The following is a 14,527-nucleotide window of genomic DNA, read 5'->3' as shown; positions in this document are numbered from 1 at the left end:
GATCGTGATACACATGGAAGTTGTGAGAGTTATTAATCTTGGATAACATTAAGGTGACAACTTTAATACACATCTGGATGGATTGGTTGGGGCACCTGGAGAATCCAGTGTTTGTCCATTTGGGAAATCCCAGAGTACCCGTGTGATTTTTCCTCGGTTTGCCACCCAGGCTCAAAGGGATCATATGATATTTCATGCCTAGAAACTTCTGTGTGCAGCCACAAGCCATTATGGGCTCTGGCGTAGTTGACTAAGTTGTATGAGCTCTCGAAGAGGTGGACTAGCAGATGTAGGGGAAAGTAGGTGTACCGGTCTGCCCGGAGTAGAGAGTTAATGCTTCAGAAAGACTATGTCTCGATCTTCCGATCATGGATGCGATCAAGTCTTGTGGGAAAAAATGTGCAACCTCTGCAGAGTGTATAAACTAATCATGGTTAACCGTGTCCCCGATTATGGACATCTTGAGTATCTGGAATTGGATATTATTGTTGATCTCATCACTCTTTAATTTAATTGAATTGGGTTTAATGATGATACTTGTTTAATTGGGATTTGAGTTGGAGGAACCTTCTCAAATATTGGTACAACTTGGGAGTTGTAAAATAAATTTATTTCTTTGTTGTAGGGAAAAACTAGCTTTATGCAAAATCTTAAACTTAGAGCCTCCACCAGCCAAATATTGCATGTAGATATAGTTCTTGCATTCATTGCTTTACAGTGTAACTCTGCCAGCATATTCAATGTGCTGACCTACACGGTTGGAACGTCTCATGTTGCAGACTACTCAGACGACGAATAAGGTGCGATAGGTCGTTGTCATGCACTCAGCTATGCCGTTGGAGTTGATGGACTCATTACCTTCAAAGCTTCCGCAGTTATTTAGTTTAGATGACCTTCAGCCATATTATTTTGTGTAATCATACTCTTTATGAGGACCTTGATGTAATAAGTGTGTGATTGAACTCTGCTATAATTCCTCGAGTATTGTGTGTGTCAGCATTACCGATGCAGGGATGACACTTAAGCATAGAGACTTCGGTCCATTGGAATCGTGGTCGCTACAAGAAATTTTTTGTATGAGATGATCATGTTTTGTAACAAAGTTATCGGCAACTGGTAGGAGCCATATGGTTGTCGCTTTATTGTATGAAATGCAATCGCCATGTAATTGCTTTACTTTATCACTAAGCGGTAGCGATAGTCGTAGTAGCAATAGTTGGCGAGACGACAACGATGCTACGATGGAGATCAAGGTGTCAAGCCGGTGATGATGGAGATCATGACAGTGCTTTGGAGATGGAGATCAAAGCACAAGATGTTGATGGCCATATCATGTCACATATTTTGATTGCATATGATGTTTATCTTTTATGCATCTTATTTTGCTTAGTTCGGCGGTAGCATTATAAGATGGATTTGGCTTGAGACGAAGTTTGCCTCGATCGAGTGTGAATTTGTGGGAAGAATAGAGAAGAACGGCTAGGGATTTGGCTGGTGCGTGGTGAACAGAGAGGCTGGCTAGGCTATTCAGGGATCTATTTACATCATACAGCGGGGGGTTTCCTGTAAATTAATCTGGACGCGGGCCAAGTTCCTAGAGCCGACGTGGCAGGTTTCGACTAATTTGTATCAGTTTGTTCCTGTAAAGCAAGTTTAGGGGCTAATTTGACTCACTTTGTAAGTTTTTGTATGAGATTGTACCCACGCTGCAAGTTTATGTACCAACAGTGTAATTAACTCTTTTGAAACGGATGTGAAATTATCCAGTGCTCCCAAGCAGGCCTCAGCCTTCCCCACACACACACACAAACCCACATGATGCAATGGTAAACTATAATTTGACATGTTAGTACTCTCTATTACTTGTCTTTCAAACAGATATATCCAGCATTGAAATATGTCTAGATACATCTGTTTCATTAACAAGTAATATGGATTAAACAGATATCCAACATTGAAATATGTCTAGATACATCTGTTTCATTAACAAGTAATATGGATCAAAGAGAGTACAAGATAACAAAATTTGTTCTCTATATCGAACAAAAAAACAGACTAGCATCCATGATCATCTATTACAATATTAATAAAAGGAAGTTTGTTGGTTTGACTTCCATCGCTTTCACCCCTTCCATCGATACATGCCTTTTTTTTCCAAACCATGTGATAACCTCATTTTCTTTTTCCCAAAACGACCGCCCACCTCGTTTCCTGAGAAACAAATCCCATGGTAACCCCATTATTATTTTCTCAAACCAATCCCCACCTCTCGTTTCTAGGGAAAGAAAAAACCCTTGCAAAGCAATCAACAGAAATCAAATAAATCATCAATAGAATCAAACTCACGTACTTGTAAGCACACAATCTCAATCACATCATATTTCCCCTCACGTTTGCTTATAAATTCCCTCCCCACGTCATATCTCAGTCTTAACCCAACACTACTGGAATTTCCAACTTTCCTGAGTGCCGAAAAACTCGGCGAAAGCCATTTTACACTCAGCAGAGAGTTTGCCAAGAGTGTAGTTCCAACTTTCCTGAGTGCCGAAAAGCTCGGCGAAAGCCGTTTTACACTCAGCAGAGAGTTTGCCAAGAGTGTAGTTCTCGACTAAGGGTACACGCTCCGTAAGCCGAGTTCTGTCATGTTTGCCGAGTACTTCCTATCGGGTGTTCGGCAGCTTCTACCATATGTCGTGCCCTGCTGTCTGCCAAGAGTCGTACTCAGCTTACGAGTCCTTCACCGTGATCCCGTGTTGTGGTACTCAGCAAACAACGGTGTACTCGGACTCGGTAACGACGATTTTTCCAGTAGTGCAATCGGAAATTTTCTATGTTGAACAACTAGAATAGAGTTGCCCCCGTTGCAACGTACAGATATTTATAGCCAGTAGAGATAGCAATAGGGCCGTATGCAGCAGGCTAGCAGAGCTGAGAGCTTAGGATCAATGGGCAGATGCCCAGGAGTCCCCCACCCTGCAGTCGTCATCTCTCTAATGGCATCGTAGGACGGCCTTCACTGCTTCAGCTTCCTGTTAGATGGACAGCCGCGTCGAAGCAGAACTCTTTTCCAGGTTCGAACGTGGCCTCGAGCTCCTCGTAGCTTTGCAGAACCTTCAGGTTCTTTGCCGCGTCAAGGTTCTCCTGCAGCATGTCAATGCAACAGAGGTAAATGACCAACCAATTCACATCTAAAGTAGGAAACCCATGGATAGTAGTTGTTACCTTTTCAACATATTCAGCGACTGCGCGGTTGATGATTTTCTTGATGGCTGCTTTCTTCACTTTTGACGGTCCAATCAAGTGCAGAGCGACTTCTTTTGGTACCTGAGCCACAACAAGATTCATGGAGCAGGTCAAAACACAATCCAGCTAGCATGTGCAGATGTTCCGAAGCAGAGGAACTAGTTTTTGGTTGTCACGAAAACTTACATTTGGAGTTTTCCCTGTTCAAGTAGCACCAGTGTCGAGGAAAGTGACCACCGTTAGTTCCATATAAAAAAAATTAAGCGGTCTAAGCTGTAACAATTCAAAATGCTACAAAGATGAAAAGGTAAATAAAATAAGAGAAGTGCAATCTACGGTTAATCTAATTAAACAACTTCAAGCAAATAGCTCGGCTAATGATCCATTGAGACATACGATGAGTATATGACACATCAAGAAGCCATTTGTTCTGAGTGTTCTTCAGATGTTAAATATTGAACTCATGGGTTGACCTCCAGAGATTTTGAAGATACAAGATCGAATAACAGAAACAGAGTTGCAACCGTAGCTCTATCTGAACTGAGATGGATAGGGAAATAAAAGGCCTGCTACCTCCTTTCAGTCGCCGAAATCCTGGAAGTGGTTGTGCCGCGGCAATATGCTTTGATAAGACTTTCTCAAAGACAGAATCCGTCATTTTACTGCTAATAGTTACTCGTATCTGTGTCTTGTAACAAAGAAAATGGAAAGGTAAAAAGATTAAGATGAAATCGGCAAAAGAGCTGGATTTTATTTTCAGACCATTCTATTACCGAGAGAAAATTGCCAACCAACCTCTATCACTCCATCTTCTTCAGTAAGCACAGACACATGAAAATCTTTAAAGGCTACCGGCGCTTGCGTGGGATTTTCTGTACCTGATAGCACAGAAAATAAGCCCAGAAGGTAATGATTTTCAGTGCACTGTTTGGATAACATGATAAGAGGCTAAAGGTGTACATTGTACTGGAGATACTGCCTGAAGCGCTCCGCAAACTTTGTGGTTGATTCTGGAAAACAAATTCATAAGCAACTATGGACAGTGAAGCAATCCATTAGTGCAAAGCACTAAGCAGTACTAGGTAGTACTCTCTCAGTACGATCGAACATTAAAGGAATAATCATTTTAAGACCGTCAATGATCCGAGTAAGCAACAGCCACCTACCGTTTTGAGAATTCTTTGTTAAATATCATCAGGCACACAGAAGATGGTACATCATGTGAAAACTGAAGTTGACGTCCAAGGCCCCTGGTGCATTTGTGATTCACCATCTGCAAAACAATCCACAAATTTTGATTGCGATTTCGCATGAGTAAGCTAAAGCATTGAACATAACTCTAAGGAATGAACAGCGAGATAATGGATTGGATGCCTACATCCAGATTGTTTTCTCCCCTTCCTTGAGCGAAATTTAATGCAAAGTGTCCTATATAATCCATTAGTGTGCTTGCCTGTCTGAACATAACATACATTTTTCTACATACCTTACATTGTGCTGAATTAAACAACAGCACCCGCAGGTGCGTTTGTTTAACCCTCTTAATGCCAAGGCTGAGAAAGGAACAAAACAAAGACTAAAACCTCTGAATATCTTCTCTCTTGTGCAAATTCCATCGTGAGTTCTACTTCTAATCACTGAACCCAAAATTCTTCACAAGTTTTGAGGTAAAATTTAAGAGCTGGCTTTTTTTAAGCCAACCACTATCTCGGACAGGAAAATATATCACCCCAATGCTAACCATTCTCTTCAATTGCAATGAACTGCGCAAGTAAAAAGTACCAACTTCCCCAACATAATAATTCACATCACGCCTTAAACCCTAGGCAAGGATACATAAAGCACCCCTCAAGAAGGTAGCATCGGAGAGAGGGGGCGGGGGGGAGCGGGTGTACCTTGAGATTCACGAGGCCCGTTGCCACAGCAGAGCCTCCCATGGAAATGGATAACTCCATTGCTATCCAGTCCAAGAGAGCTTCTGCTGCCTTCCAATTCCAAGCAAGAAGCCCCAGGAGTGGAGTACTGGAGGAGGGCAGGAGGCAGTTATCCAATTCCCCCTTGGATCCCGACCGTTTATTTCCAATCGGTCGGACAGAACGCTCCGTGCCTGTTTCACTAGCACTACTCTCAGATTCTATCTCGCAACGGCGGCGGCGGCGACGATGGAGGTGGCGGCGGAGGCGGGGGCGTACGAGGAGATGCTGCGGGTGGTGGAGGCCTGCGCTGCCCGCATCCGGTGGCGCCTCCGCCCCCAGTCTAAGCGCCGCCTGCTTAACGGTCGGTGCCCACTAACAAGCTTCTCGTTCCTCTGTTTTGCTTCTCCCTGATGGAAACTGTCTAGGAAATGCTGCGAAGTCGTCTCGTTTCTTTGCTGTGATATTGCTGGTTCTTCTCCAAGATAAGAGCTGCATGATTCGGTGGCAAATTTATGCAGTTGTGCAAGTCAACATCCACCACATGACCCAGCTAGGTTCAGATAGTTTCAGAGTTCGACAACATATAGCTCACACATGCCGTAGCTAGTTCCAGTAGGTTCAAAATTGATCGGGAACCTACGGAGTAATTGTGCAGAGCGACTGTATTTATGTATGTCGAGTGGCATTTGACACTAGTGCACTATGGAGCAAACTTACTAAACTGGCACTGATGAACTGTTGGCAGATATCACGTTCCTCTGCACCGGGTTGCGGCCTGTGATATTGATGGACTACGGCGGCATGATGCCTCAGCTACAGGAGAACCTCTGCAGCCTGCTGCACCATGCTCGGCAGGTGATTGCCCGATTTCGATGTGTCGAATTATCTCCTTCATCGCTACTGAATATCCATCCATAACATCTCTCCCTTGCAAACTAGAAAGTTAGATTTTGAAGCTATAAATCTTGTCACCGTTGAAATTTTGTATGAGCGTGCATTGGATGCGACTACTTCGCTGGTTCAGTAGTAAGCCCTTGTCCCATGGGAAGAGCTGTGGCTCATGTTGACAGGCATATAAGTTCATGGGATCTGATCTTATGTCTTAGCAAGTGATGAGGACTTTGTGTATTGCTTTGCCACCAAACAGTTACATTTAGGACCTGTATCTGCATTGCTGGCCTTTTAATTGATGCTGGTTAATCACGGTTCCATCTCAGAATGTTAAATTTACGCTATTGTTGAGACTTGAGAGTTGTGGTTATCATCTCTGTCAGTTTGCATCTCTCTCGCCTGGGGATGCAAATTTACGACCCTCAGGGCACCCTCTGACCCTCCTTAGTTCAATCAAATGAACTTAATTTGCAAAAGTAATGTGACTTCTGAAAACTTTGTTCAGTAGGTTAAACTAAATATGGCCAGAGAATACGCTAAAGGTTACCCATTTGCACCTGGAATCTCGACCAATCTGTACTAGTCTTTCGAGTATAGCCATACGACCATGTACTAATGTGCGTGTAATAAGCAATTTTAATATTCTGTTTGATCTGCAGGAAGCAAGCATATTGAATCCACTAAGGGTGATGGTTATGAAAGATATGCTCTACTTGATTCACGCAGAAGGACTTGCTGAACATGTGTCACCAAATGCAAGGTCACAGCACCAGCTAGCTTTTGTGGACCTAGAGAAAAGCTGTTGCGAAGTCTTTACCTTCTCAGATCACACTTCTATTTTTTAGTCTATTGCCCTGTTTTATATTACTGACTGATTTCCTGGTTCAGCTGCTTGCAAACACAGAAAAGAACGAAACCATGTTGGAGCTTTTATCGATCCAAGATCGTTTTTCAGCTGCATTCCCTCTTGAAGTAGATGTAGAGCCTGGAACAACAAAGCAAAAGTCAGGACTTCCAGAGAGAGCAACTGATATGGAGTGCGCTGGCATCAGCATTCCCGACACGACCTCACTGGTTGTTGATCTGAGTGCCTTCCTAGAGGGTACCCAAATTGCACTGCCTTCTCTGAATGGGTAATTTCTGGTTCTCACTTCCTAGAGGGTATGGAAACTCAAAACCACGGAATGCTAGTCCACTGAACTCATTACATGGACACTTGTAAACTAAAAGCATCTCATATCCTCATTATAGAACATGACACCTTTTTCTTTTGCTAATTCTTCTGCAATTAGAAGGAAATGTCTTACAACCTCTTAAGTTTGCTATGTTGCCCAAGTTAGCCATTTCAACTGGCCTCTTCCAATTCATTGTTTCATGTCGCAACATTTGTAGGTGGCTCTTGGGTTATCCTGTAACATATTTGTTTCGCAACGAAAGTGGTGAGGTGGCCACTCAGAATCTCTCCAAGCACTCTCTTCATATCTATAGGATATATATGGTCAGGTTTGGTTTCTTTCACGCATATACCAGTTGTTGACTTGTTATTACTCCAGGAAGAATTTTCTTTTAGCTCTTATACTGGTAATATCTTACTGTAGAAATCGCAATTCAGATGCTAAACAGTCAGAAGAGGAACTATTGAGGTAAACTATATATTTTGTACAGTTTGTTTCGATTTTTTTGCGAGGGTGTGCTTCTGCTTATGTTTCCGCGTTATCACTTGTCGAATGCTTATGTTTCTACCTAACCCCTGCCTGAGGTGTAGGATAGACAAACATACCTATGGAAGCTAAAATTTGTAAAAATGCCTATAGCGGGCAGGGGCAGTGCCTTGGGGTGATCTTTTACATGCAATTATACAAACTAACAGTGACATGGTATATGCCAGTTTTTCAGTTCCGTGTGACATGAGCGTGAAACGCAACGAAGAACCATGGGCCAAGGCATTTCTAGCTCGCATGAATGGGAAGCTCGAGCGATGCAGCCATGTCTGGGCGTCGGTGCGGTTGGAGATCGAGGTCTTCCAAAGCCAGTCGGGGGTCATCGTGCTATAGCTCGGATCACCACGAGGTGTTTTATTACAACTTGAAGTATGCTAGGCTGGTATGTTCAGTGCTAGCTGATGTATGTAACTCTGTATGTCGTCGATGCACGTTATGATAACGGAGAAGTGAAGGGTTTGTATGTGTCATGTGTTCATCTGATGGATGTATCATTGGTCTGCTGTTTTGCTGGCTGTGAATTAGAAATTTCTGTGAGAAATTGCGGCACGAGACCTTGTTCCCCTTTTCAAGCCGACCTTGTGCTAAATCCTGGATGCGGCGATTTGAGTCAATAAGAACTCTCTTCATCGGAAGAGTGGTCTACATTCACAGGATTCATGAAATTCATCTGATTCAAGATGGACTTCTTCTATGCCTCCACCGCCATCATCTTAGGAAACAGAGGAAAGATGCCTTTTTGGGACTCGCCGTGGGTGCAATGGAGGAAACCAAAGGACATCGCCCCCCTAATCTTCACGGCCTCCAAAATGAAGAAGTGGATGGTTAGGGAGCTTTACGGACCACGCTTGGATGCAAAAGATCGACTCTTTCATTGGACTCATCATGGACCACATCGTCCGGTTTGTAAACCTATGGGTCCACCTCGAGCACACCTAGCTCCGTGATGAGGTTGAGGATGACATCACTTGGGAGCTTATGACATCTGGCGATTATTCGGCGGCTTCTGCTTATATGGCCCAACTTTTAGGCGTCGCACTCACTACCATGAACAAGACCGTTTGGAAGGTCTGGGCTGCTGGGGCCCTCCAAAGGTCAAGTTCTTCGCTTGGCTAGCGCTCCAAAATATGAACGGCGGACCGCTTACAGAGAAGGAGATGGCCAAATTGCGGCCGTGCACCCTTTGCAGGAGGACCGACGAGATGACTCCTCACTTGTTCTACTAGTGTCTTTTCACCTTGCGAGTTTGGAGGCTGGTGAAGGATTGGCTTGGTCTGGAAAATCTTGATGTTAACCGATGGGTGCCCGAGCGCAATGTCAAGAACGTTGACTGATATGTCGAGCCCCAACACCGACAACCTGAAGGCTATGGCCTCCCTTACTATGACCGTCACTTGGTCATTTTGAATGAGGAAAACAAGGGTCTTGGGGAAGAACCTACACCTCCATTCTACATCCTTCACCATATCCAAGACAAGGCCAAGCTTTGGGTCACAACAAGGCATTTGATCATGCCGCAAGATAAATCATGTAATTGTAATATTTTTCTTTTGATGTGCTCCCTTGTCGAGCTTGATGTTCTGTGCTATAAACTCCTTAATTAATGAGTCAAGCCTTTTGCCTCTGTTTTTTTTTTAAGGTGGAGCACTCCGCTCCTTTTTTTTGGTTGAAAGCCTCTAATACGTAAACTAGAAACCCGCTTTGTGGAGAGAGTAGACGCACACCAGCCCGACCCAGCCGCCTGCTTCGACTTGGAGTTCGACCCGCTCTGCAAGAAAGAAGCGGAACACGCACAGAAGGGGAAGGGGAAGAGAGGGGCACACCACACCACACCACCAAAGCCAGACCGCCAGACCGAGCCCGCGCCTTCCTCCGACGAGGCGAGCCAAGCCAAGCCCAGATCGAATCCCCCCCCCTCCCGAATCCATGGACGGATCCCACTCCCACGCGGCCGGAGGCGGCGAGGGGACGCAGAGGACGCTGTAAGCAACCCCCTATTTCTCCGATCTAGAATGCCATGTGCTCCGCGAAATTTCTTATGCAGTGTGGATGGATTCTCTGGTGACTGGTGTTGATCTACAGGCCTCTAGCTAGTCTCTCTCGGCTCATAGCTAATCCAACCCAGCAGAATTTATTTGTGGACTGTTGTGTTACCTACCTGAATTTTTCGACTTCCATGACAGAATGAATGATTTTATGGTGTTAATATAGAAGCCTCTCCTCTGTCCTAGCTTATAATTAGCCAGCCCAGCAGATATGATGCCTTTTGTAACTTGTCCAAGAAGATGGTTAGAGCAATCTTGTGCAATGCTAGTGTTTTTTTTAACCAAAATACTACCTTCAGTGCCCAGGCTTCTCCTCCAGTGTGCAACTGCAACTTTATCCTGGTGCTATTGTGTCTTTCAGTAAATTTGATGCCTTTTGTAATTTGTCCAAGAAGATTATAGCAATCTTTTATGCGTTATTATTTTTTTCCAAAATACCTTCAGTGCCCTGGTTTTCCCTGTAATGTGCAACTGCAACTTTATCGTGATGCTATTGTGTCTTTCAGTAAATTCAATGCCTTTTGTAATTTGTTCAAGAAGATGGTTATAGCAATCCTATGTGTGTTATTAGTTTTTCCAAAGTACCTTCAGTGCCCAGGCTTTCCTCTAATGTGCAACTGCAACTTCTTTCGTAGTGCTATTGTTTCTTTCAATAAAATTATTTCTATACGCACGTGGTTAACTCTCAGACACTGTATTGCATCAACAGGAACCCCTATGTGACCGGTAACTCGGTGATTGCAATGAAATACAAGGATGGTGTGATCATGGCATGTGACACTGGAGGTTAGTTAGTTATCACTTCTTCCACACAGGCAAATGTAGTTGTTCCTGTGATATGCGACCAAATTATCTGATTTCTTGTGCAGCCTCCTATGGGTCAACTCTGCGATACAAGAGTGTGGAGCGTATCAAGGAGGTTGGTAAGCATAGTCTTATTGGAGGGAGTGGGGAGTTCAGTGATTTCCAGGAGATTCTGCGGTATCTGGATGAACTGACGTAGGTTACCTTATCGAATGGCTTTGCTCATGTGTGTTCTTTCTCTCTGCTGTGTGAAATCCATGTGACATCCTCATCTCCATTCCTTTTCAGTCTGAATGATCATATGTGGGATGATGGGAACTCATTGGGCCCCAAGGAAATCCATGCATACCTGACAAGAGTGATGTACAACCGGCGCAATAAGTTTGACCCTCTGTGGAACTCCCTGGTGCTTGGTGGAGTGAAGAAGGGCCCAAAGGGCGATGAGAAGTATCTTGGCATGGTATATGATTGGTTTATTAAAAGAAGAATGCTGTTTTTTGTACTGCTGCTGGTTTGTCATGATCTTATGTTGTGCCTAATTTTGGTGTTCAGGTTAACATGATTGGTACACACTTTGAGGAGAACCACATTGCCACTGGATTTGGGAACCACATGGCAATCCCAATACTTCGTGGTGAGTGGCGTGAGGACATGACCTTTGAAGAAGCTGTTAAGCTGATTGAGAAGTGCCTGCTGGTTTTGTTGTACCGTGACCGATCATCCATCAACAAGTTCCAGGTTACAACTTGTCATCTAATGCCTAGGAGAAATTTAGCCAAATTCCTTCAGTATGTAGCTGCTGAACTGTTATAACATGGATGGTTTGTCTGGTTTGGATGACAGATTGCCAAGATCACGACCGAGGGATCGACCATCTACCCGCCGTACGCCCTGAAGACCAACTGGGGATTTGCCGCCTTCGAGAACCCATCCAAGGGTGCTGTAGGAACATGGTAGACATACTCTGCTGCTGAAGCAGTTTCAGCCCCGTGTGAGTGTTTGATCCGAACATGACTGGAACTCTACATCTGCTTTGTGTGACATGCTATAATTTGATTTCAAGTTTTATGAACATTAAGTGTGGTCGTGTGGTCCTCTTATGATTGTGCTGCCTACTGTTTGCGTCGGTTAGATCTGCAGGTATCCCATTCACATGCCATGCTCTAGCGGCTGCCCTTCTCTTTCTTTTTGTTTTCGGCATTGCAGCTATCCTTTCTTAGTTGACTGCACCTTTTGCTTCAATGGCGGACCCCTGTGGTGGACAAGAAGACCTCCGCGCTCTGGGCTGTTTTTGAAGTCACAATCGCAAGGTGCCGACGTGACAAGCTGAGCACGACTGAATCCTCCTATCTGCTGCTCACTGTGGCAGATTAATTGTGCGAGCTCTGGCGTTATGGGCCGGCCCAGTTACCGAGCGCAAGTCTTACGGTTTTACAGCGATTTTTGTTTTTCCTTCGGTTGTTTTGGATTTTCTTTTTTTTCTTTTTTTATATAAGACATGAAATGTTTCTTTAATAAAGGTGAACCATTTTTCTACCACATTAACATTTTTTCAGTAAAAGATGTCAACATTTTTTTAGTTATATAAACATTATTTATAAAAAGTGTGTGAACATTTTTCTAAATTACATGAACAATTTGGTGTATCTAGAAAATGTTCATCGTGTATTAAAATATGTTCATCATGTATATTTAAAAATACTTCATCATATTTTGAAAAAATGTTCTCATTTCTGCCGGATACTTCTTGTAGTTTCGTTTATAGAAGAATCACCCAACATCAAGAGTGACGCTAGCCTTTGACGTCCCACCTAACTAACATCAAGAGTGACCCTAGCCTTTGACCTCCCAAGCGTGTTAGTCTCACTGCCATACTTGGACTTAACTCTAGAACTTATGAGACGAGTGAGTCTCACTTGCACCTTTGTTTTTTTTTTTCCTTTCTCTTAAAGTTTGGTCGATTTATGCATGATCGCTTTATGCCTTTATTCACCATCATCAGATGACTGGTGTTCTTTTAGATCCCACTCTCAGCAGTCTTAAACATTGTGAACACTTTACTCCTACCCGTTTCAACTATCCTGCAATCAAACATTGATTTGAATATATATATTTCAGCCTTTATTCCAAAACAACCTTTTAATCTCTAGGATTATCTCACAACCATCCCAATTTTCAAAAGGATTTTGACGTTTGGGTCCATGGAGGCAAGCATTGTGCACAAAATTGTGATGGAATTCCAGCTATTGGATAAAAGGATGCGAGTCACATCATTCTTAGCGTCAGCGGGAGAGCACTGAAAATTTGCAATATGATAGTCTTTCTCGGCACCCTTGAGGTCAATCTTTACATTACAGTACCAATCCGTAAAGTTTAACCAGATATGATCAATATGGGGAGGTATAAATGCATGCCATTATTCTACAGGCACACACAAAATATGCTTTTACTAATGAAAATTAACAGTGCCAAAAGAAAAAGGACAGAAAAAGGGGAAATCGATGAAAATCACACTGAACAAGGAAAAATACATAACAGGAAAAGCAACAAGAAAAGTCAAGAACATGGGCCAGCCTGACATTTTCGTGAGTGAGTTTCATATAGGATTTGCCCTCCTCATAGCTTTTGGTTAGGGATCTCCAAGGGGCAGTCGCAAATCCCTCCCATTTGTATGGTTTTATCCACTCAGGTATACTAGATGATTCCACGTGCGTTGCTGTGAGAACCTTGCTAAAAGGAATGCGTAAATAGTTGGTAAAACCATCTAAAACTAATGGAAAACAAATGTGAGCTTAAAATTAAAAAAAAACTATGAAAAAAGTAAAAGAAAATTGAAGTGCCGGCAATTGCCCAACACTTATACTATCAATACAAAATCTAATGCAAACAAAAATTATTACTATTTGCATGAATTGATGATGTGACAAGCCTACATGCATAGAGAAATGGAAAAAACATATAATTTATGACTAACATGCATGCATTAATGATGTAATAGCATTGCATATACGGAGTAATACAAAAAAAATGTAATTTATGACTTGCATGCATGACTTGCTTATGTGGTAGGGTTGCTTGGCTAGAAAAAATAGTCACTCTGTTGTAGCTACTCCGAAATTGAAGATTGGGAGGGGGCGCTATCCAACATGCTCCCTTAGATGTCTGCATATTGTTCGTAGTTATTCCACTCTCCGATTTCTCCCCCAACTCAAAACAAGCCCGACTATCAGTCAGACCAGCCCACATCCTCCCGACCCCCTCTTTTTCCCAACTCAGCTCTTTCTTCTCCCAACACCCTAGCCATTGCTGGAGCACCCGCCGCCTCACTGATCGTCCCGCGTCCACCTAGTCATCGACTCGCGAAGGTGATCATGGGAGATGCATTGACCGCACCACCCACCCATCGGTTGTGGCGACCGCACCAGTCACGTCATCCACTTCCTTGTTTGTGCATATCAGCTGCTTGGTGAAATGCAAGAAATATTTTCTGGGCAAATGGTGGTGTCCATTGGTTATCATGGTATATTGTACACCCCTCCCAAATGGACAAATGATGGTGCCATTGTGTATCGTGTTGGATGGTGAAATGCATCCGGACAACTCAGTCCAAACAGTTACAGGCAGTTTGAGGGCTCGCGTTGGAGATGCCCTTATGTGCATTTGTCACTGGGTTTTATGGGCTTTTTCGCTATTTTTTCTTTCACATTCTAAGAGAGAAGAGGAGTCACATTTCAATCCAGCTGACTGTCTTCTCACCTTCCTCCTATTAACCAGCCTACCATCTTCTTCTCTCTATCTAGTTAGCATTTCCACCACTTGTATTTTTTTTTTGTAATTGCAAGTGTTTCGACTGCATTTTTGCATAGTCTCGAATGTGTGACTACATGGACCCAACGCAACAACAACT

At 43.3% G+C, this 14,527-nt stretch overlaps 3 protein-coding genes across 4 annotated transcripts; 2 read left to right on the top strand and 1 right to left on the bottom strand.

Moving 5' to 3' along the window:
- Positions 1–2,781: 2,781 nt before the first annotated feature.
- On the bottom strand, positions 2,782–5,296 carry LOC119311131 (trigger factor-like). Of its 2 annotated transcripts, none has more exons than XM_037586763.1 (8): positions 5,139–5,296; positions 4,410–4,516; positions 4,204–4,253; positions 4,039–4,121; positions 3,817–3,925; positions 3,430–3,443; positions 3,223–3,324; positions 2,782–3,141 (listed from the first exon to the last, which is right to left on the bottom strand). In XM_037586763.1, the coding sequence occupies exons 1-8, from the start codon at positions 5,196–5,198 to the stop codon at positions 3,022–3,024; spliced, it is 645 nt and encodes a 214-aa protein (XP_037442660.1). In that variant the 5' UTR covers positions 5,199–5,296; the 3' UTR covers positions 2,782–3,021. The 2 variants fall into 2 exon arrangements, with proteins under 2 accessions (XP_037442660.1, XP_037442659.1); XM_037586762.1 differs by having other exon boundaries at positions 3,817–3,931; positions 5,139–5,295.
- A 25-nt stretch (positions 5,297–5,321) lies between these two features.
- On the top strand, positions 5,322–8,274 carry LOC119311130. Its single transcript, XM_037586761.1, has 7 exons — positions 5,322–5,520; positions 5,905–6,014; positions 6,710–6,859; positions 6,939–7,183; positions 7,443–7,553; positions 7,649–7,693; positions 7,939–8,274. The coding sequence occupies exons 1-7, from the start codon at positions 5,406–5,408 to the stop codon at positions 8,102–8,104; spliced, it is 942 nt and encodes a 313-aa protein (XP_037442658.1). The 5' UTR covers positions 5,322–5,405; the 3' UTR covers positions 8,105–8,274.
- Positions 8,275–9,524: 1,250 nt separating this feature from the next.
- Positions 9,525–11,720, top strand: LOC119311129 (proteasome subunit beta type-4-like). Its single transcript, XM_037586760.1, has 6 exons — positions 9,525–9,753; positions 10,526–10,602; positions 10,686–10,815; positions 10,909–11,080; positions 11,173–11,358; positions 11,464–11,720. Exons 1-6 carry the CDS (start codon positions 9,698–9,700, stop codon positions 11,575–11,577), a joined length of 735 nt encoding a protein of 244 aa, XP_037442657.1. The 5' UTR covers positions 9,525–9,697; the 3' UTR covers positions 11,578–11,720.
- Positions 11,721–14,527: the final 2,807 nt, after the last annotated feature.

Source organism: Triticum dicoccoides, chromosome 5B (genome assembly GCF_002162155.2).
Source record: "Triticum dicoccoides isolate Atlit2015 ecotype Zavitan chromosome 5B, WEW_v2.0, whole genome shotgun sequence".
Classification (NCBI taxonomy): domain Eukaryota; kingdom Viridiplantae; phylum Streptophyta; class Magnoliopsida; order Poales; family Poaceae; genus Triticum; species Triticum dicoccoides.
This window is presented reverse-complemented; position numbering and strand designations above follow the sequence as displayed.

Excerpts from the sequence above, each read along its gene's own strand:
- LOC119311131 (XM_037586762.1), bottom strand. The coding sequence starts at position 5,198 with ATGGAGTTATCCATTTCCATGGGAGGCTCTGCTGTGGCAACGGGCCTC. Across the intron at positions 4,122-4,203 it reads GGCAGTATCTCCAGTACAAT|GTACAGAAAATCCCACGCAA; the intron begins GTACACCTTTAG and ends CTGTGCTATCAG. Across the intron at positions 3,932-4,038 it reads AAGAAGATGGAGTGATAGAG|ACACAGATACGAGTAACTAT; the intron begins GTTGGTTGGCAA and ends CTTTGTTACAAG.
- LOC119311130 (XM_037586761.1), top strand. The coding sequence starts at position 5,406 with ATGGAGGTGGCGGCGGAGGCGGGGGCGTACGAGGAGATGCTGCGGGTG. Across the intron at positions 7,184-7,442 it reads GCACTGCCTTCTCTGAATGG|GTGGCTCTTGGGTTATCCTG; the intron begins GTAATTTCTGGT and ends CAACATTTGTAG. Across the intron at positions 7,554-7,648 it reads TATAGGATATATATGGTCAG|AAATCGCAATTCAGATGCTA; the intron begins GTTTGGTTTCTT and ends ATCTTACTGTAG.
- LOC119311129 (XM_037586760.1), top strand. The coding sequence starts at position 9,698 with ATGGACGGATCCCACTCCCACGCGGCCGGAGGCGGCGAGGGGACGCAG. Across the intron at positions 9,754-10,525 it reads GAGGGGACGCAGAGGACGCT|GAACCCCTATGTGACCGGTA; the intron begins GTAAGCAACCCC and ends TTGCATCAACAG. Across the intron at positions 10,603-10,685 it reads CATGGCATGTGACACTGGAG|CCTCCTATGGGTCAACTCTG; the intron begins GTTAGTTAGTTA and ends TTTCTTGTGCAG.